This window comes from Drosophila albomicans, chromosome 2L (assembly GCF_009650485.2).
Source record: "Drosophila albomicans strain 15112-1751.03 chromosome 2L, ASM965048v2, whole genome shotgun sequence".
Classification (NCBI taxonomy): Eukaryota; Metazoa; Arthropoda; class Insecta; order Diptera; family Drosophilidae; genus Drosophila; species Drosophila albomicans.
The window spans coordinates 19,467,257-19,486,667 of NC_047628.2; the positions used below are offsets into that span (position 1 = coordinate 19,467,257).

General features: G+C 35.2%; 7 protein-coding genes across 7 annotated transcripts in view; 1 reads left to right on the plus strand and 6 right to left on the minus strand.

Moving 5' to 3' along the window:
- The window catches only part of LOC117563295 (pneumococcal serine-rich repeat protein), a 57,200-nt gene that overhangs the window by 7,967 nt on the left and 29,822 nt on the right, over nucleotides 1-19,411 (plus strand).
- On the minus strand, nucleotides 2,725-3,470 carry LOC117563298 (U-scoloptoxin(16)-Ssd1a-like). The gene is made up of 2 exons (XM_034241542.2): nucleotides 3,088-3,470; nucleotides 2,725-3,021 (listed from the first exon to the last, which is right to left on the minus strand). Exons 1-2 carry the CDS (start codon nucleotides 3,309-3,311, stop codon nucleotides 2,919-2,921), a joined length of 327 nt encoding a protein of 108 aa, XP_034097433.1. The 5' UTR covers nucleotides 3,312-3,470; the 3' UTR covers nucleotides 2,725-2,918.
- On the minus strand, nucleotides 4,248-5,022 carry LOC117563300 (uncharacterized). Its single transcript, XM_052002854.1, has 2 exons — nucleotides 4,629-5,022; nucleotides 4,248-4,563 (listed from the first exon to the last, which is right to left on the minus strand). Exons 1-2 carry the CDS (start codon nucleotides 4,853-4,855, stop codon nucleotides 4,461-4,463), a joined length of 330 nt encoding a protein of 109 aa, XP_051858814.1. The 5' UTR covers nucleotides 4,856-5,022; the 3' UTR covers nucleotides 4,248-4,460.
- Nucleotides 5,430-6,135, minus strand: LOC117563299 (uncharacterized). The gene is made up of 2 exons (XM_034241543.2): nucleotides 5,899-6,135; nucleotides 5,430-5,823 (listed from the first exon to the last, which is right to left on the minus strand). Exons 1-2 carry the CDS (start codon nucleotides 6,120-6,122, stop codon nucleotides 5,724-5,726), a joined length of 324 nt encoding a protein of 107 aa, XP_034097434.1. The 5' UTR covers nucleotides 6,123-6,135; the 3' UTR covers nucleotides 5,430-5,723.
- LOC117564941 (uncharacterized) lies at nucleotides 6,668-7,271 on the minus strand. Its single transcript, XM_034243895.2, has 3 exons — nucleotides 7,129-7,271; nucleotides 6,942-7,074; nucleotides 6,668-6,883 (listed from the first exon to the last, which is right to left on the minus strand). Exons 1-3 carry the CDS (start codon nucleotides 7,220-7,222, stop codon nucleotides 6,784-6,786), a joined length of 327 nt encoding a protein of 108 aa, XP_034099786.1. The 5' UTR covers nucleotides 7,223-7,271; the 3' UTR covers nucleotides 6,668-6,783.
- On the minus strand, nucleotides 7,289-7,828 carry LOC117564942 (venom toxin OcyC11-like). Its single transcript, XM_034243896.2, has 3 exons — nucleotides 7,674-7,828; nucleotides 7,493-7,616; nucleotides 7,289-7,428 (listed from the first exon to the last, which is right to left on the minus strand). Exons 1-3 carry the CDS (start codon nucleotides 7,759-7,761, stop codon nucleotides 7,302-7,304), a joined length of 339 nt encoding a protein of 112 aa, XP_034099787.1. The 5' UTR covers nucleotides 7,762-7,828; the 3' UTR covers nucleotides 7,289-7,301.
- On the minus strand, nucleotides 8,151-8,841 carry LOC117563301 (uncharacterized). Its single transcript, XM_052002853.1, has 3 exons — nucleotides 8,642-8,841; nucleotides 8,443-8,572; nucleotides 8,151-8,382 (listed from the first exon to the last, which is right to left on the minus strand). Exons 1-3 carry the CDS (start codon nucleotides 8,751-8,753, stop codon nucleotides 8,271-8,273), a joined length of 354 nt encoding a protein of 117 aa, XP_051858813.1. The 5' UTR covers nucleotides 8,754-8,841; the 3' UTR covers nucleotides 8,151-8,270.

Consider the following 19,411-nt stretch of genomic DNA (forward strand, 5'->3'; position numbering starts at 1 on the left):
AGTGGACAGATTAGGAAGAGCTTTATGAAACAGAAATCTTTTCATATGATGTGGTGTATAAATTGACAGCAACGTTTAAATATACAAGTAAACCTTTTCGAACTGGCAAGATGAAGGCAACTATTTTAGTCATCTGTCTATTGGCAATTGCTTTTAGCACAAGTGAAGGATTTGGAAAACTTTCAATAGGAATTTACAGACATGATGGTGCGTATTGAGAGAACTTAGCAATCGTGAAAGTGATCCATCAATCTATGAAGCACTTTGTAGGTTATCCAGGTAAATGCGTTCTGGATGATAACACCATTTTGGATAAAGGCCAAAATGCAACGCGCCATTGTGTGCTGTTTAATTGCCGAGGAAAAGGTGTTGTAATTACTGCACGGTGCGTATTTTCAGAATGCATACGATATATAATTAAATATATTTATCAATTTATTTATTTATGTGTCTTTTTCAGTTGTAATACTGCAACTGTGCCTGAGAATTGCACTCTGGGAGACTTTAAGAATCATGAAGCTGATTTTCCTGAATGCTGCAATCGTTTTCTACATTGCTCCGATGGAGATCGTGAAACTCTTGAATAAAAAAATGCATCTAAGCTAAATTATTCTCTTACAAATTAAATTGTACTAAAAAAGCGCCACTTATACAAAAATAAATAACAAAACTGTTTGGCAAACAACTTTATTGCGTATACGTCATACGTATACTTAATTTGAATGCCATTGAACTTGGGTTTTCCTAATCACAACAGAGAGCTTGCTCAATATCAAGGCGTATTCTAATCTATATTCTCTATAAGAATTACGCAATTACTTTTAAATTGAAACTTGAAAAACAAGCTTTAATATGTTTTAATTGATTTCGCAGTTGAGTTCATATCAATATTATATGCATACATTTTAGAAGTAAATGTTTATCTTTAGTATATCCGTTAATCAAATCAATGATTAACTTCACAACCCTTAACAAAAATTTTACTGTCTTCATAATATGATCATAATAAATAGCTATGGTGAAGTAAACAAATTTTATGAATCGATAGTTGAATGCATTGAATCTAAAACACTTCACAAAGCTTTGTCTATCTCTGTCTCTAACTGCCTAATAATCCTTTGCCAATGTCAGTTGGTGAGGTCGCTGAGGGGTTTATGTAATTCATTTAGCAAATCCCTCAGAGTCGGATGCAGATTTCGGCATTGATTTGGCCTGACCTCTGATCAAATTTGATAGAACTTAACTGCAATGCAGTGCGGTACAAAAGCGATGCAAATGTCAAATTGCATGTGAAATAAGGTCAAAATGCAGTTAAAATAAAATGGCCTTAAAATGCGTTTGCGAGGTCGAAACGTTTAACGCACTCTAAGCTTTATTTAGCCAGCCAACCACTACACACACACACACATACACAAAGAGATACACACACACACACAAACAAATAGAGAGACATATAGAGGGGCAATTAGTGCTGTGGGTGTGGTTTCTGTTTCTGTGTCAGTTTCAGTTTCAGCATGGCTGCCCTTTATCTTTCCGTCTCTGTGTTGTTGTGTTTGTTTGTTGTTTGCTGCTGTTTGTTGTTGCTGTTGTCACAGTTTTACGCTTATTGTTGTTGATGGCTTTTTGGGTCCCCGATGATGGGAAGGGGGATTTGGACACAAATATCGCTAGTCATAACGCTATTTAGACAAGCGTCCCGAGACAAAAGCGCTCAATAAATTTAATGCCAAAAGTATGTTACGAAAATAGCCAACAAACAGAAATCGGGTCAACAGGCAAACAGCCGAAAAACTCGTAAAAAATAATAAACAAACGCCAGTTGACCACGCCAAGTCAAGCCAAAATTAATATACTATACAGAGCAGCGCAGAGCAGAGCTCATAAACAAAATAGCCCATCACGCTTACGACTGGTAATAAGTATTTATATGCTGAAGTAAGCGAACGCGTTCGCTTCGACTCTATAAAATAGCCACAAGTGAGACATTCTAGACTCAATAAATATGCACTTATGACTTCGCTTTGACTCTGATGAACTCGCTAATAAACACTTGATTTGGTCAACAAGCTTAATTTATTTGTATGCTAAGCTAGTTCAATTTATGGAGTAAATGCAAGAAAAGTTTATTTCCCTTCGATTTAAATTCTTTTCATATGAATGTCGTTATAATTTTCATAAATTCCACTAATTAGTCTCGTGATATTTTTAATACTTAATTAACTGTTCTACTTACGAGATGAGTGCGTAGAAATAATATAACGCGAATTAGGAACTCCATTATATTTTGTTAATGCTCGATAAATCTATTTTAGAAGCATTTAATTTGTATGAAATAAATAAATACAAATTTATAGCGTACGATTGTTTAGGAAATCCTACTTAATTTTGCTTTCAGTAAGTTTTCTTTTAATGCTATAAAATTAAAGATTGATATCAATATCAAAATACAGTTTATCAGAATTTTCAATTCAGTTCCAGTAGCAATTGATTAAAGTTTAACCCCCAATCGATAATGTGCAATACATGGCGTATGAGTGATAAAATGCAAACACTCAAAGTGTTTAAGATTAGCTCTAACTTTTAGCTAACATATTTAGCGGGAAAATAATTTCTGAAACATTGAATTCTGAGTGTGATCTGCCTTCTTCTGATACCTAAATTGTTAATAAACTAGCCTTCACTACTAAAAGTTATATATATTAATGTACATCAGCTGCTGTCAAGTAGTCTTTAATATTTATTTATTTGTCATAATAAGTTCGCTCACTTTTTTCCATTCACCTAAATTTGACATACTTTATGTACTACATTAATAATCAGTGGCTGCTATTCTATTTTTATGCACTCTACGCATTAGCTGAGTGCTGTTGTTGGGCGCAGGGAAACTGCTGGAAGGGCGTGGCTAGGTCATTCTTCAGTCAATTGCATATGATTTCACGTTGACAGCACTTGGGATAGTCGGCATTGGGGAATTTCGGTTCACCCAAATGGCAGCCAGGTGGAGCAGCTTCAACTCCGCAGCTATTAAATGGGAATCACAATTGAAATCAGCAATTTGCATACTCTTTACTTAAAGCTTGAACTCACGTGTGAATCTGGGCATGACTGTTGTCTTCGCAGATGATGCGAGCACAGGTTATCGCTGGATATTGGGCAACTTGGCCAGGATTTAGGATAAGATTCGGCTTCACCACACATTTGCCGGGATGCGCGGGATCCGCAAAGACGCCACGCATAACAGCTGCCTCAGTGTGGGGCAACAACAACGCCGCCAGCAGCACCAACAAAATTCCGCTCATGAATTGTTTCATCTTATTGCGTTGCTCACAAAACTATGACTGATTCACACTCAGATTCGAACAGATGGCTGATGATGTTTTGAGCGTAAAAAACAAAAACTGGAATACTTTGTAGATAGTCCGAGGTCGTAGAAAGGCCAAGAGTTGACGTGTTTGTGACGAGCAAAAGTAGAATATATATTTTATTTGTATTCTAATGTATTTAAAATGCTTTCAATTTGTTTTTTAATAAACACTTCTAATAAACACTTGATTTGATCAACAAGCTTAATATGCTATGTTGTTTTATTTATGGAGCTAAGTCATATATGTTCGAACATAAGCGTAATTATTTACAAATACATATTACATTTCACAGAACTGACTTCGTTTACAGATGTCAGAATATGAATACGCGAGAGCTTTGCACAATAGGAGAACCTAAATATCCAGATGCTGAGTTCCCTAAATGCTGTACTCGAGTTGTGCATTGTCCAGATGGCGATTTTCGCGAAATCTAAGAGTCACTCAGTTTTGATAATGCTCGGTAATTCTATTTTAAAATCACTTTATTTGTTTGAAAAAAATAAATACAAATTTATAGCGTACGATTGCTCAGGAAATTATACTTCATTTGTGTGTCTGTAAGTTTACTTTGACTGCTATAAAAATTAAAGATTTATAACAATATTAAAACACTGTTTGAAAGAATTTTCAATTGAGTTCCAAAAGCAATTGATTGAAGTTTTACCACTAACCGGTCGCGTGCACTACATGGCGTATGCGTTATAAAATGCTTATTCTCAAAGTGTTTAAGATTAGCTCTAACTTTTAGCTATTTTTCGGGACAATAGTTTTTAAAACATTCAATTCTGAGTGTAAATTAATGAAATTTGTAATACTCGTAAACAAGCTTTTACTATTACAAGTTGCATATATAATATTATATATAAACACATCAGCTGCTGTCAAGTAGTCTTCAATATTTATTTATTTGTCATAATAAGTTCGCTCACTTTTTTCCATTCACCTAGATTTGACATACTTTATGTACTATATGCATAATCAGTGGCTGCTATTCTATTTTTATGCACTGTCCGCATTAGCCGAGTGCTGTTGTTGGGCGCAGTGAAGCTGCTGGAGGGGCGTGGCTAGGTCGTTGTCGTCGTTGTTGATCTTCAGTTAATTGCATATGATTTCACGGTAACAGCACTCGGGATAGTCGGCATTGGGGAATTTTAGTTCACCCAAAAAGCAGCCAGTCGGAGCACCTAAAGCTCCGCAGCTATGAAATGAGAAATGATGAGTACAACAGCAGTTGCATACGTTACTTTCAAAGCTTGAACTCACGTCTGAATCGTGGCAAAATTATTGGGGCCGTGGCAGATGACGCGAGTACAGGTCAACCCTGGGAATTGGGCAACTTGGCCAGGATTTAGGATAAGATTGGGCGTCACCACACATTTGCCGGGATACGCGGGATCCGCAGCGAACTTAATCGACTCGGCTGTCTCAGTGTGGGGCAACAACAATGCTGCCATCACCACCAACAAAATTTCGCTTATGAATTGTTTCATATTATTGTGTTTCTCACAAAACTATCACTAATTCACACTTAGATTCGAACAGATGGTTGCTGATGTTTTGAGAGTAAAAAACAAAAACTAGAATACTTTGTAGATAGTCCGAGGTCGTAGAAAGGCCAAGAGTTGACGTGTTTGTGACGAGCAAAAGTAGAATAAATATTTTATTTGTATTCTAATGTATTTAAAATGCTTTCAAGTTTTTTTTACTGCAAATTTGACACAGAAATGGATTTTAAGATTTCATTAATTTCGGTGGACCATAAAAAAGTGTGAAAAATGAAGCAAACAGTATTTATTAAGAGTGATTAATTTCATTTCATTTTACTGAACAATTTTTTTTTTAAATTAAACAGAATTTTGGTATTTTTACAAATAATCTTCCTAGTATTACTTTTATTCTCGCTCTTTAAAAAAAATCTTCAAATTGTAAAATTCATTATATTACATGTTAAATTTATTAGAATGTTTTTTTTTTGTTTTGCTGGTTTTATTTATTTCTTTGAAAAGACTATAGAGCATTTTATTTGATATTCTGTAGCTTTTGACATAAGAAAATAAGTTAAAATTAATTATTAAATTGTATTAAATATAAATTTACATGTCATTTGCTTAATATGTTTTTTATGGGTTAATTTACCGTATATTTTCCCGTTTATATATCAACTGTTTGAATGTTGTATTTTGAGTTAGTTGTAATTCATTTTCAATATATAGAACATTATATGTGTTATTCTATATTCTTGGATATATGTAAACCAATAATAATTTGTTGTTAAGTAGTGTTAAAAATTAATTTGCATGTCATTATCTTAATATGTTTTCATATGGATTATGAATTGTATAAATGTTATATTTTGAGTCAGTTACAATTCATTTTCACTTCGCAGCATTTAGGATAGTCGGCATTGGGAAACATCGGCTCCACTTCGCAATTCGGTGGAGCACCAACAGCACCACATCTTTCAAATTAAATGCAAAATATGTCATCAATACTATATTGTGTACTCTACATTTGTCTTAAGTTGAATACTCACGTGTGTATTTGTCCAAGGCTGTTTTCTCCGCAAATGATGCGAGCACAATCCATATCTGGGTATTTTCCTATTTGGCCGGGATTTAAGATTAGATTTGGCTTGATAACACATTTGCCTGGATGCGCGGGATCTGCAAAGTAGCCGCTTGCCATTCCTGCCTCAGTCTGGGGCAACAGCAGCATCGCCAGCAGTACCAGTAAAATTCCGTTTAAGAAAAGTTTCATCTTATTGCGTTGGACTCAAAAGTCGGTCTGATTTGAACAGTTGCCGGACGATACTTTTAGCTGAACTGGGTTTAAGGGTCAAACTAATTATAGAGAGGGAATTTTTCAAGCAGCGTAGATAATCAAAGCTCATAAAAAGCTCATTTTTGGGTTATAAAATAATTTTGAAAATTTTTATTCTATATTTGATGTGGAGTACTATCGAAAACACTATCGGTGGCTGCCCTGTACAATCGATAGTGAACGATAGTTATCATTGATAGTGAAGATGAAATTCCTGGAATTTGTGATGTCGTTCTGATTATATATAATCTATGCTTTGAGACAAATTTAATTAAAAATTCCTGTTAAACGAGAGTGCAGTAATCACTGCTGATTAAACAGTAAAAAACTGTACATACATATATATTGTTCTGTTGAAATTTTTCTATTGTTTTGATACTACAGTATCACAGCTTTGCAATCTGTAAGTTGCAAAACACAACACAAAACGTGTGGTAATTTCACTTTAGTTGTGAATTGGTATTGAGTAATCACTTAATCTGTTGTTATAAAATAAATATGTATATTTCCAATGAATTTCTACGATTACAACTTTAATTGCTTTATTTTAAAACTAAAATGTTTGATGTGGATCGTTATGGAACTTTAAATTTAAATGCTAATCACATATAACACGTCGATTGCAACACTTCGGATACTCGGCATCCCAATCAAAGTTGGAATAGCGACAGTCATCAGGTGGGGCATCGTGGCTACAGCTATTAATATAATATGTTAATACGATTAATTTGGAATTCTATATTTATGTTAACTTACGTTTGCAACATGCCCCAGCCATCGCCGGCACAAAAGACCGAAGTGCACGGCAGATTATCCAACTTGACCATTTCGCCCAACTTGAGCATCAGCAAAGTGTTGCCCATATCCAGAACACAGCGATCAGGATATGCTATAAATTATGAAAAATAATTATAAATTTTAGTGAAGTAAATCTAATACTCACTATTGTCTCCATAATTGTTTAGCGAATTCAATAGTTGAGCTCGACAAAGATACGCAAAAGTCAGCCAGATGATGACAACATTAATCACAAACATTATGTGTTTAAGTAATTTATAGTTGTGTGACGTATTTTGCTTATAGAGAATAGACTTTTTACACACTGCCTGCTAATTGTTATTTCCAAGTGCGATTCTTTTGATTGCAGATGACACTGCGTTCGCAGCAATGCGGATAAGGTTCATTCGCATTGATATAGTCTCCAAAGCGACAATGTCCTGGAAGTCCACTGATAGCTCCACAACTAAAGTAGCAAAACACTTGTGTATTAACTAGCCAACTAATTAGTTAACTAATATCGTAATTACCTTTGGAATATGGCAATACTTTGAGAGCCGCACACAATTTGACGACATTCGTGTGTGGGATCCTTAATGGTGACTCCCTTATCGATTACAAGTTCTCCTGTAATGGCGCATTTCCCAGGAAATTCTATTTGACAGGAAATTAGCTCGATTTCCGCTGTATAAAACTGCTTATGTTACTTACTGTCATCACGATAAATGCCCATGAATTCGGCAGTGTCACAACCAAGTGCCAAACAAGCTAAAATAATGTATAAAATATGCAGCTGCATCTTTACTTTGTTATTGTTAAAAATTAAAAAAAAAATAATGTACAATTTAGTTAGTTACTGTTAAATTTTTAAAATACTTTATGATTTATTTAATTTTTAAATCACATGTTGCTTGGTGTGTCTTAGATTCTGTAAAGCTTAGGAACTTTCAAGGCTTCATTGAGAAATAATGAATTTTTGTCAATTTACTTTAAATGCATATCCAAAAAACTATAAGTTTGAGTCGGTTGGAAGAGTATGTTACAATATATTTGCAATTTAGTACTTTAATTATATACTGAATTTAACCTTCGGTATATTTTTTAATATTTTTGTGGTATATTTTATTTTATTTAAATAACAATACCGCACTATTTTGGTTTTATTCAAAGTGGGTAGTGAGTAACTTTGTGGTTTTATTTTATTTTAAAATCATATCGTAAACCTTTGCTGTATTTATAATTTAAATATGTATTAAACACTTCTTAGTTAACTTAAAATTTGTAAGATAAACACAGATACTTTTGTATCTATTCGATGTCATTGCAAACCCAATCGCGTTCACAGCATTCGGGATATGCAGCATTGCTATCAATATAATCGGTAACTACACAACCTTGGGGCACACTTCTTGGTGAGCAACTGATGGAAAATTGGAGAACAAAGGTTAGCTTTATTTTAAGAGTAGCTCTTGCAACTTACGTGAAAATCAAAGCCCAACTCTCGCGTCCACAAAAGATGTTCTCACATTTGAGAGGATGACGCACAAGCTGCTCGCTTTCAATGATCAAAGGACCCTTGTCCGTTTCCAGATAACACTTGCCCGGCAGGCCTGCAAATAGGAAGTGCAAGAGTTAAATGTGTGTGCTGACCAAACAAAGAGCGATGGGGCAAGTGTAACTCTTGTTATTCAATATGGCAAAGTTGGCGTCGCCGCAAACTTGATTGTCGAGCAGCAGCAGCAAATAAGCGACGACAACAGGGATCAGGAGGCAAGCATTCAAAGGCGACATTATACTATATAGTATTTCAGGAAATTTCACTAAGAGATTCAATTTACTTGAACTTCGTGTTGTAAGTGAAAAGGCCTGCTATACACAGAGAGAACAAATGACGTGAGTTTGAAAACTTTGCGATCATGAAAAGCAAAAACTTGAAATTTAAGATCGAAAAATTGATTAAATTAACGTATGTTTTTTTTTTCTATAAGTGAATGAATAAAAATTTAAGGCATCTTACAAAGTAACAATTTTAAAACAAGAAATATTAATATTTATGTATGTTTGAAATAGAGTTGAGATTTCTAGTTCTAGTTTAAATTTTGTCATTTTCATGTCTAGTTTCCATTTTATAATTTTTAAATTTTTGAATTAAGAATATATATATATATATTAAATATTGCAAAGTTAAAGATAATTTCAGAATTATAGTCTTGGTTCAGGAATTTATCTTCTGGTTTAAACTCGTTTTAACTAAAGTTTTTATTTATTGATTTTAGAAAGATTTTCTTTCTCAGTGTACTATCATATATAATATTCACAGTGTGCTGTCGATTTCATATGCACATTTTAATTAAAAAGCAGCGGCAGACACAGACAGTTACAGATATAGTTACAACTGGCATATACAGTTGATAGTTGTTGTCTGCTCTGCTATAAATTTATCGAATATGTTAATCCCGTTATGTGTGTCTATGTGTCAATGTGTGTATGTGTGTGTGTATTTGTGTGCCCATCTGTCGTTGTCGTTTGTCGTTGCATAATTCGATTAAACAACGTTGCAGCAAAGTCGCCCCTCGCCTCCCTTTTGGGGGTAATGTAAATATTTGTGTGTTTGTCTGTCGAATTTTGATTGCTGCTGTGTTTGGCACTCGAAACAAGCATTCCCTTTGCATCTCTTCCTCTCTTTGGCTTCCACATTTTGCACTTTCCCCCTACTGAAGCTGTCTGCAATTATTTAGGTACCCAACAAGTCAAATGTAGACAAATTAGTGGCCATATAATTGATGCATCTACCTCGCTCTCTCTTCTTTCCTCCTCCTCTCTTCTCACTCTTTGCTTTGTTTATTTGTCTCGGTTGTTATTGAGTGTTTAGTTGTGTTGGGCCGAAGTAAATGTAAATCTATTTTGCTCGGGTGTTTTGTGCTCTTCTGTTGCTTGCCATTGTTGATCTGCTCAGCCAACTACGACTTCAGTTCACTTCCCTTCATTGGCCTGTCTTGATTACATTTGGCCATGCGGCCAATTAGGAAACGGCCTTCATTGTTTGCCAGCTGAAATTAATTGAATTGAGTGGCCTCAGCTGAGATTGAAACATATGCAATTCCCTCCAACAAGACACACACTCAACACGTGTGTGTGTGTGTGTGTATGTGTGCTTGTTTTTCCCTGTGTTTTTCTCACTTGGCAGTTGCCAAAAATGTTCTGCTACCAATAAACAAAGGAAAATAGTTTAATAAATGCCAAGTCAAAACCATTGTGAAGGAATGCACAGTTTAAGACTGACAAGAAATTCACTTTAAATTATAGTTTACTGCATTTCAATTGATACAGATTTTTTCGATTTTCTATAATTTTAAAGAGATAACTTACAGGGTTTCGTTAAAGTTGCATTTTCCTTCCCGCAGTCAAAAATTCTTAGAAATTCCATAGCTTTAATGGTGGAAATTCCATTAAGAAAATTCCATTCACAAACACATTCCACTCGACTTCATGTTAATTGGCAGAAATGGAGCTGAAGAAGGTTAATTAAATTGCTGAGGGCAAAAATGAGTCAAAGGCGTTTAGCAAATGCAATAACACTAATGTTTAAAATGATTTAATAAATGTAAGAAAACTTGATGTTAACAAATTTGATAATTTCTTAAACAATTTATTAATCAAGTAACTGAATTGAGTTTTACTTGCTAGCTTTAAAAACAACTTTAAATAAATTCTGATTTAATAAACTATTTAAGAATGTATCAATTTATTAACTGAGTAATTGAATTAAGTTTAACTAAATAGAAAGAGCAATAACATTAATAAATAGCTTCTCTATTATTTTTTACAATATTTGATATGATTTAAGGTTAGAATTTCTTTGGCTAAGCAATTTAATTTGAACTCAACTAATCTTCATATTCATATTTCAATGCATTTGAAATTATTGAATATGTTAATCGATTTAATTAAAGGCAAATTGATTGGCAACGAAAATGGTTAGGTTTACACATAGATAATGAGGCAGCAAATGCGGCCCAAAAGTAGCTAACAAAGGAGTTGGCAGCCATAACTTAGAGGCGGCCAACTGAGAAGCATAAATTTGCAGACTGGATCGATACGGATAGAGATATATAGATATAGATATAGATACTGGGAATAATATGGAAGTTTATTTGCATATATAAGCAATCAACACGTAAACATAGCATAAATAACAAATTGCCGAGCAAATAGTGGCTAGAAGGGAGTCGATAAGGGGGAGGCAGAGACGAAGACAGAGACAGAGGCAGAGGCAGCATATAAGGGTCAACATACAATGGCAACTTTTCCGAAATGAAAATGTTGTGGGCGTCTCTCTCAGTGTTGCCCCAAAGCGACCCAAAGGTAAGACCAAATGTACACATACATAAACGTATATGTGTATGTACATATATATGTATGGTATGCTATATACATGAAGTATATATGTATATGTGTGTGTGTGTGGCAAGTCACCTGGTCAAGCTCGGGGCCTCTGTCTGCGTTGGCCGTTGTCTGCTTTCCTTTTTTATGGTCGCACATAAAACACACATAATTATAATTTCAATGATATTAGAGTTCATATCAAAGTGAATGAGATACAAGCGAAATGCTTTATTTTTATTGCCATTTGTGTTGTGTTCGCTGACCTCACCTGGGGGCTACTGCCGCTGGACCCGTCGTCCCTCTTCCCTCCTCCCTCTGATCTTCTTCTCTCTTTCATTTCGCTTTCTTGTTGTGTGTTTTTTATATTTCGCATTATATATTCTGCGCTTTTAATTTTTGTATGACGCCTAAGCTGAGGCCGCAAGGCAGCAAAAGGCCAGCTTCATATGAGTGTGTGTATGTGTGTGTGTGTGTATGCAGTTGAATGTGCTTGTGTGTGTATTTGTGGGCATATTTAAACGACGCTTTTATAAATTTTAAATTGCTGGAAAATTGTTAAATGTGCAACACACATTTGAAAAGATAATTGAATGTTTTTAAAAAATATATTATATAATAATAATTTTGAATAACAATAGGTGTGTGTTAAGTGTGACACACACATTTGAAAAGATAATTGAATGTTTTTAAAAAATATTTAATTTTGATTATTAATGTTATTCAAGGACAATTGCATATTTTTACTAAATTAAATTTATATTACATTTTGCACATGTACATATTTAATATTTCTGTTATTATTGAATAATTACCATATTTTTAACGCATTTTTTACGATTTTAATTAATGCATATTGAACAGGAAATAACATATTGTAGCTGTGTCGCATGGGGTAGCAACAGCAATGTTGCAAATGTACTTGCATGATGCACACATCATTTATTTCTGAGCGCGAGTGTGTGTATTGTAATACACATTATTGTGCGTTGTGTTTGTATATCGTATAAAATATTCAACAACATTTCGCTTCTCTAAATATTTGATAGACCGAAAAATAAGCGAAGCCAAGTAAAAACAAGTAAGAAAGTTACAGTCGAGTGTGCTCGACTGTGAGATACCCGCTACCCATTTTTATTAAAGGCAAAATATTGCGGTATCATTTTCAAAATATACCGAAAATACTTAAAAAATACTAAAAATATACCAAATGGTATATTTGGTATATCGATATAGTTCACCATTCAAAATATACCATAGACGGCACAATGTACCAGATTGTCGGCCAAAGCAACTCAGACCCCTAGTAAGTAGGCGTTTTTGCCCATACAAAAGTATTTCTTTAATAACTTCCACACAATTTTTATTTGATCGCAACCAAATTTTCAGGAATCATAACTACTACAGTAATTATTGTATGTACCAAAATTTGTAGCTCTAGCTTTAAAATTACACTTGTTATTCAATTTTTTTGATTTGCGGGGGCGGAAGTGGGCGTGGCAAAAATTTGAAACAAACTTGATCTGCGTGCAAACATAACAAATGCTGTCGAAAAAAAATTATATAGCTCTATCTCTTATAGTCTCTGAGATCTAGGTGTTCATACGGACGGACGGACGGACGGACAGACGGACAGACGGACAGACGGACATGGCTATATCGTCTCGGCTGTTGACGCTGATCAGGAATATATATACTTTATAGGGTCGGAGATGCCTCCATCTACCTGTTACATACATTTCCTGCCGGCACAAAGTTATAATACCCTTCTACCCTATGGGTAGCGGGTATAACAACAACGGCGAAGACGACAACGACGACGACGACGACGACAACAACACAATAAAGTGTAGTAAACAAAATTCTCACTGTGATTTTTATGCTGAAAAGCTGAAGGGGGAACGAAAGAAGGAATGAAAGAAATGGGAAAAATCCAATAAGAGAGCTATCCAACCAACTAACTCGGTCACTCTCGCACTTTGCTTTGAATGCAGCTGTCTCCCTCTACCATTTTTTTTGCATTGTTTGCGCGCTTCTTCCGCTGTTTTCTAGTGCACTCAAAAGTAACAGCAGCAACAGCAACAACAACTAAGACTACAGCAGGAGCAGCAACAACTAAAACTATTGCAACAACAACTACAACTACAGCTACTGTGACCTTCAAATGCACAAATTGACTCAACTGTTATTGTTGCTGCGGTTGTTACTCGTTCTTCTTCTTGTTGCCGTTGCTCTTGTGGTTGTTGTTGTTGTTGGTTCGCCTTATGACAGCGCCACGTTGAGTTATTAAAATTTGTTTTTGGCAATGCATTTGGCTGGCATTGTGTGTAATCTACTCGTATTCTTCCTTTTTGCTTTTCTTTCTGTACATTTTCTTTTCTTGCATTTTCTATTGTTTGCTTTGTGGGTGCACTGTAAACGTTTCTGTTTTGTGTCAGAGCTACTCAAAAGCACAATAATGATTTAGTAAGAATTACAATTACAAGTTTAAACAGTTGCCCCAGCGAAATTTTGCTAATGGCGCGTTCATCGCTAGCATGTGCTCTCTCAATTGTTCCATTGAAAAACAACAAATATTCATGAATAATAATTCGATTAAATAAACACGTGGCAAATCTCTGTGGGTGCTAGACTATAAAATAACATTTTTATAGCTGGATTAAATATTACTTATGGTTTGCCACATGTTTACACATTAATCTTTTCGGCGGAAAAAAGTGTTTCCTTTTTATAGTTAATGTGTTTTAAATTGGGAAAATTGATATAAAAAATCACAATATTATAATGATTTTTTTAATAATCAACAATAATTAGTAAGAAACAAATTCTTGGTAGTATTTTTTCTTTGACTAAACATAAATTTATTTTCCTTGGGAATGGATTAAAATATGACATATTATTCACGTATTAATATATAACACAAAGTAATAATTTTTTTGAGCGTTAAATTTATAAAATAAAATTTCTTAGCGAAATCTTATAAAAATTCAATATGAAATTTATATATTTCTTATTTTCTTATAATGTCTATAAGTAAAATTTACGATCCCAACTTTAAATTTAAATTTCTTTAAATAATAAGAATTAAATTGAAACTTTCCTTATACGCTCTTATAAAAATGTTTAGTTATGTTACTACCTACGAATTTTCGTATAATTGTATTTCATTTATTTAATCAATTTTAACAAAAGAAACTAATACAATAATTTCACTCTCTTTATACTTTCAGGTAAGACAGCAGCTAATACTATTGTGCTTAAGTTGGAATATTTAACTTGAGGATATATTTTCTACACTTTATTTTTATTTGTGTGAGTAATTAAATAAAGCTTATTTAAATTGTTAAACAAGGATTTCAGCATCAGTTTCTCATAAAAAGATTTTATAGGCAATCCATTATGCTTGTCTAATAGGCTTAACTCGGTTGGTATTTGTTGCAGTATATACAGTATATTAAAAAATTTTTGCAGAATTTGAAATGCTGTAAGCGTAAGCTTATTGTTGTTAGAATATAAACGTAAGAGAAACATCCGTATTAACCATTTGCCACACGCTTTATCCTTGGCATTTAAAGGTGCGCACTGCAGATGAGCTGCTGCTGCTATTGTTGTTGTTTTTTTATGTTATTTTTCCCCTCAGTTGTTGTTGATTTTGGTTGGCAGAAGACCGCGCTTGTTGAATTATTTAAAAGACAAGTGCGCAACCCGCAGTCAACTCCCCTCTTTCCTCCCCCGGCTCATCAACGTGCAAGGATAAAGGCAGCCGGGCTGGCAGAGATAAAAGTGTAGCATACTTTAAGGCGTCGACAGCGACAGCGACAAAAGCGAAAGCAAAAGCAAAAAAAAAAAGGGCGGCAGCTTGATTATGTCTCAAGTCACTCCACGTAGCGCGGCCACAAAAAAGAAATTAATTAATTTTTAAGCGTAATTAAATGCAAAGCAGCACTTGGGCTCAAGCCCAGCCAGGCAGCAGGCAGGCAGGCAGCCAGACTTCGGCAAGGACCTCTCGCAGTCGCGCTTTGTTTGTTTGTGTCCGTGAAGGCAAGGCTACAAGGCACACACAAGGCCGCTGCGGATGCTGCGAAGGCGTACAAGAAACCCAACCGAAAAAAAACAGAGGACACTGAAATGAAGAACAACAGCAGAAAAATATATACGAATATAAAACACAGGCCAACAAATAACTTTAGGTCCAACTGATTCCTTTTAAATGAATCTCTTTCGCATTTCTCGCTGGCAATTACAAAATGTGGGCAACAAAAAAAAAAAAAAAAAACAAGAACGAAAGCATACAAAATTGTTATCCACTCGAGCGCTGTTAATGGGCTTCAATTTCGTGTTGAACTTTTTCAGTTTTGTTTTGTTTTGTTTGCCTTTAGGTTTGGGTTCCAGCAAAACTTGTGAGTTGGGACTGCAAATGATTGGCAAAGGTTGAATTGCTTCAGAAGGCGACAACCAAAACTTGAAATCAAGTTGACAGTTGCCCGAAGACTGTCTTCCTTTCCCTCTCTCTCTCTCTCTCTGTCTGTTGTGTGTATCTGCTATTGACTTTTGAGTTCGGCATTGGCAATCAACACCACCCAAAAGAGACCATGCCCCAATATTTGCCATTTCCATTTCAATTCGCATTTTCAATTCTCACTCCAAGGCAACAGCTAAAGCAACGGCAACAAATAATGCTTCCTAAAATTCACATTCAATTTTTATGGCTCGTTTCGTTTGGCTGTCCGTTTGCTTTTCTGGTCAATTTCACTTTTATGCTTGCAGTCATCAGCTAAATGCTTTTACTTCTCTCTCCCTCTCTCTCTCTCTACACATACACGAAATCTACTCAGATATATATATATATAAGACTATATACTCCCCACTATGCATATACATATATATATAGGCGGAGTATGTTTGTGTATCTGGACAACATTTACGTGTTGGTTATTTTTAGGCGCGTGTACACAAAACAATTACGTCGACAGCGACGTTGGCAGCACAACAACACAAATACAAACAGTAACAACAACTACAACAACGACGCGTCGCTTTAATTGCGCGCCGGCTCATGAATATTCAACAGAATATTCAGTTCCATTTGAACATGAAAACCAAATGATTTGACTAAGAACACTGAATAATAAGCTGAGGCGGATTATGCGCCAAACAACAAGCAACTGTATCCAACAACAGATATCAAGTCTGAGGACTATCTGATTACATATAATTTGAGTTGAAGTTGTAGGAGGAATTAGAAATATAGCCGATTAAAGTATATTGCAATTAAAGTGCTTTTTGTTGTATTTATTTGATTTGCATACATATATAGAAAATGTATTTACTGTAAGAAAATATTTTACATTTTTGAGATTGCTTTTAAATTAAGCATTTAACATTTCTTAAATATTTATAGAATATTTTCAGTAATTTTCAGTAATAATGTAATTATTGATTACTATCAAAATTATTAAAATCTTGCGTATACGTAATATTTTTACTTCTCAATTCACTTACGAATGTGCTAAACGATTCAAATCAAGTAAAGTTGCTTGTCATGAATAAATTCATTGTTGAATCCTATTAAAAATTAACATTTACTTTGATATTCTATAACTTATTTTAAATATTTACATTTCAAAAGTGGCTAAGGAAATAAAAAGTACAGTCCAATTATACATTTTCTATTGAATAAACTTAAGAACAATAATATAAATAACAAACATAATAGATTTTAAGTAGAAAAATGAAAAAGTCTCTAACTTACTCTTCTTTTTGTGTTATACTTTTTTTTTGTAAACTTGAAAGATTGAACAAGTGGTTTTTCTAATATTGAATTACATTTAATGCGCAATGAAATATATAGTGGAAAATATTCCACACACCAATCTAAAGCTGTAATTAATGGAATTATCGTCATCGAATAGTAATAGAGTTGTTTTTTTTTGTAGCACCTAAATGACGTCTGCTTTTAGTCACTTAGTGTATACAGAAGTTTATTAATGGGCATGCAACGACAAACGTGCCACATGCCACACAATTCAATTAAATTTATGCCAATGTCATTCACTGTTTGTCCCTGTGCTTGTGTGTCAGTTGCTCTTTTAAGTTAATTAATCAAAGCCGAGGCAATTTTTGCAAACGTTGCGGTCGCTTTGCAGTTTGTCATGCAGCCGCCGTTGGCCATTTGAATATCAAGCTGGCAAAGCAGAAGCCTCTGTTGGTGTTGGCACTCTTTTGGCTTGTGGTCAGTCTCGTTGCTGCCACAATTTGCCGTTCGACACGTCTCAGAGTACAAATTTCGGGCAACGAAAAATGTTTGGCAGGTGATTTGGTCTGCAACAATTTTACACAATTATTTCGTACAGTTTGTGGAGGAAAGGAAATTCGGGAAAAAATCGAAGAAAAAAAAGAAAACAAAATGTGAAATGTGTAATTTAAACACAATTAGTTTCGACTGATTTGTAAACAATTTTTGTTGTGCATTGTTTTCGCTTTGCGTTTTTGTGCTGCTTTAAACATTTCGCTCATTGGCCGCGAATTTTTGCCCAGCATTTTGTTGATATTTCGCTGCATGAGTGTGAGTGTGTGTGTGTTTGTGCTCAAGGTAAAATGGCGCCGCATTTTCTCAATTGGCATTAGCAAGTTAATTTCGCAGCCACACAAAAGAGAAGGAGAGGAGAGGCAGAGGAACGGGGTCTGTGGCTGATTGGCTACGATTTTTGTTGCACGCAGCTAATTGCCACTTGAATGCTGCTATTGGCCTGCAAAAATGTTTGTGCAGCTGATTTTCGCTGGGGTCAAGTTGCAAACTGTGTGAGGAGAAAAGCAATAGCAAACAGTACAAAAAAAATCCAATTCACACGAAAAGTCTGGCAAAATGTTGACATGGACAACACACAAGCACTCACACACACACACACATACGAGGAGAGAAGTGTGTGCACAATTTACACGCCGACAGCGACGGCAAACAGTAACAATGCCACACACAATTGTCCTTGCAAGGACACACAGCTGCCACGTCAACGTCTTGGCTGCTGCTGCTGCTGGAAAATATTGATCCAGTTTTTCTTTTTTAAAAAAGCGTTCAACTTGTCCAGGTGTGACGACGCTGCTGCTGCTGCTGCTGGTGCCCCGCCTCCTTTTCTTTGGTGTCCTTTGGCTGCAAATTTATGAATTGTGCTTGTGTTTGTTTGTCGCCTGCGGCTGCGTCTTTGCAGCCAATCGCACGTTGCGTATACGCGATGTTTATTGATTGGACCCCATTTTTTTTTGCCTTCGCCTCCGTTTTCGTTCTCTGGGATTAGTTTAGAGCCCGAGAAATGTGCACACAACATTATCCACAAAAAGAAATCTTAATTGAAGTGCTACAAAAGCGAGAATTCAACATGATTATGTTGAACTGAATCTCAGCAGCAGCAGCAGCAGCAGCGTAAAGTTGGCTTAACTTTGCCTGCGACACGTGCCAATAATAATAATGTTTAATTTGCATGCGCTAAACGCAAACGTGTTGTGTGTGTAAGTGTGTGTGGCAAACGTGGCGTATGCGCAATGTTCGCTCTGCGGCTTATGCTGCTGCTGCTGCTGCTGCTGCTCAAACAACACAGTTATAAATGTTTAATGGACTCTCACCGCTCGTCACGCAGCGACTTTCATTAACTTTTCTCTTTCTCTTTTTCTTTTATTTTTATTTTATTTGATTTTTGTTTTATTCTTTTTCGCTGCGAGAGCAGCAAATGCAGAATTGGGAGCAACAGTTTCCGGCGTTTCCATGTCATCGACAGCGACACAATTATACTAAATTTCCCGTGCGGAAATGTAGCGCACCTTTCTGCCAATTTTTGTGTACAACTTTTTTTGGCTTACCCGTTGAGCAAAAATTTCGAGCTGGCAAAAGTTCAATTTCGTATTCAATTTGCCATTTCCACAAAATGTTGCGCACACACGAACAGAAATTGCCGCACTCCCAACGAAATATTCAAACAATTTGAATGTAGTATGCGAGTACAAGTGGCAGTCAGAGTATATGACTGAGTATGAGTATGAGTACGAGTATATGAGTGTGTGTATGAGTACTC

What these genes read in the sequence shown, in the direction of transcription:
- LOC117563301 (XM_052002853.1), bottom strand. Translation starts at nt 8,753, where the DNA reads ATGTCGCCTTTGAATGCTTGCCTCCTGATCCCTGTTGTCGTCGCTTAT. An exon ending in TGCCATATTGAATAACAAGA is followed by an intron (nt 8,573 to 8,641) that starts GTTACACTTGCC and finishes TCCTATTTGCAG; the next exon opens with GCCTGCCGGGCAAGTGTTAT. An exon ending in AGTTGGGCTTTGATTTTCAC is followed by an intron (nt 8,383 to 8,442) that starts GTAAGTTGCAAG and finishes ATTTTCCATCAG; the next exon opens with TTGCTCACCAAGAAGTGTGC.
- LOC117563300 (XM_052002854.1), bottom strand. Translation starts at nt 4,855, where the DNA reads ATGAAACAATTCATAAGCGAAATTTTGTTGGTGGTGATGGCAGCATTG. An exon ending in AATTTTGCCACGATTCAGAC is followed by an intron (nt 4,564 to 4,628) that starts GTGAGTTCAAGC and finishes CTCATTTCATAG; the next exon opens with CTGCGGAGCTTTAGGTGCTC.
- LOC117564942 (XM_034243896.2), bottom strand. Translation starts at nt 7,761, where the DNA reads ATGCAGCTGCATATTTTATACATTATTTTAGCTTGTTTGGCACTTGGT. An exon ending in GGGCATTTATCGTGATGACA is followed by an intron (nt 7,617 to 7,673) that starts GTAAGTAACATA and finishes CCTGTCAAATAG; the next exon opens with AATTTCCTGGGAAATGCGCC. An exon ending in AGTATTGCCATATTCCAAAG is followed by an intron (nt 7,429 to 7,492) that starts GTAATTACGATA and finishes TTGCTACTTTAG; the next exon opens with TTGTGGAGCTATCAGTGGAC.
- LOC117564941 (XM_034243895.2), bottom strand. Translation starts at nt 7,222, where the DNA reads ATGTTTGTGATTAATGTTGTCATCATCTGGCTGACTTTTGCGTATCTT. An exon ending in AAACAATTATGGAGACAATA is followed by an intron (nt 7,075 to 7,128) that starts GTGAGTATTAGA and finishes CATAATTTATAG; the next exon opens with CATATCCTGATCGCTGTGTT. An exon ending in GGCTGGGGCATGTTGCAAAC is followed by an intron (nt 6,884 to 6,941) that starts GTAAGTTAACAT and finishes TTATATTAATAG; the next exon opens with CTGTAGCCACGATGCCCCAC.
- LOC117563298 (XM_034241542.2), bottom strand. Translation starts at nt 3,311, where the DNA reads ATGAAACAATTCATGAGCGGAATTTTGTTGGTGCTGCTGGCGGCGTTG. An exon ending in AGTCATGCCCAGATTCACAC is followed by an intron (nt 3,022 to 3,087) that starts GTGAGTTCAAGC and finishes CCCATTTAATAG; the next exon opens with CTGCGGAGTTGAAGCTGCTC.
- LOC117563299 (XM_034241543.2), bottom strand. Translation starts at nt 6,122, where the DNA reads ATGAAACTTTTCTTAAACGGAATTTTACTGGTACTGCTGGCGATGCTG. An exon ending in AGCCTTGGACAAATACACAC is followed by an intron (nt 5,824 to 5,898) that starts GTGAGTATTCAA and finishes TTAATTTGAAAG; the next exon opens with ATGTGGTGCTGTTGGTGCTC.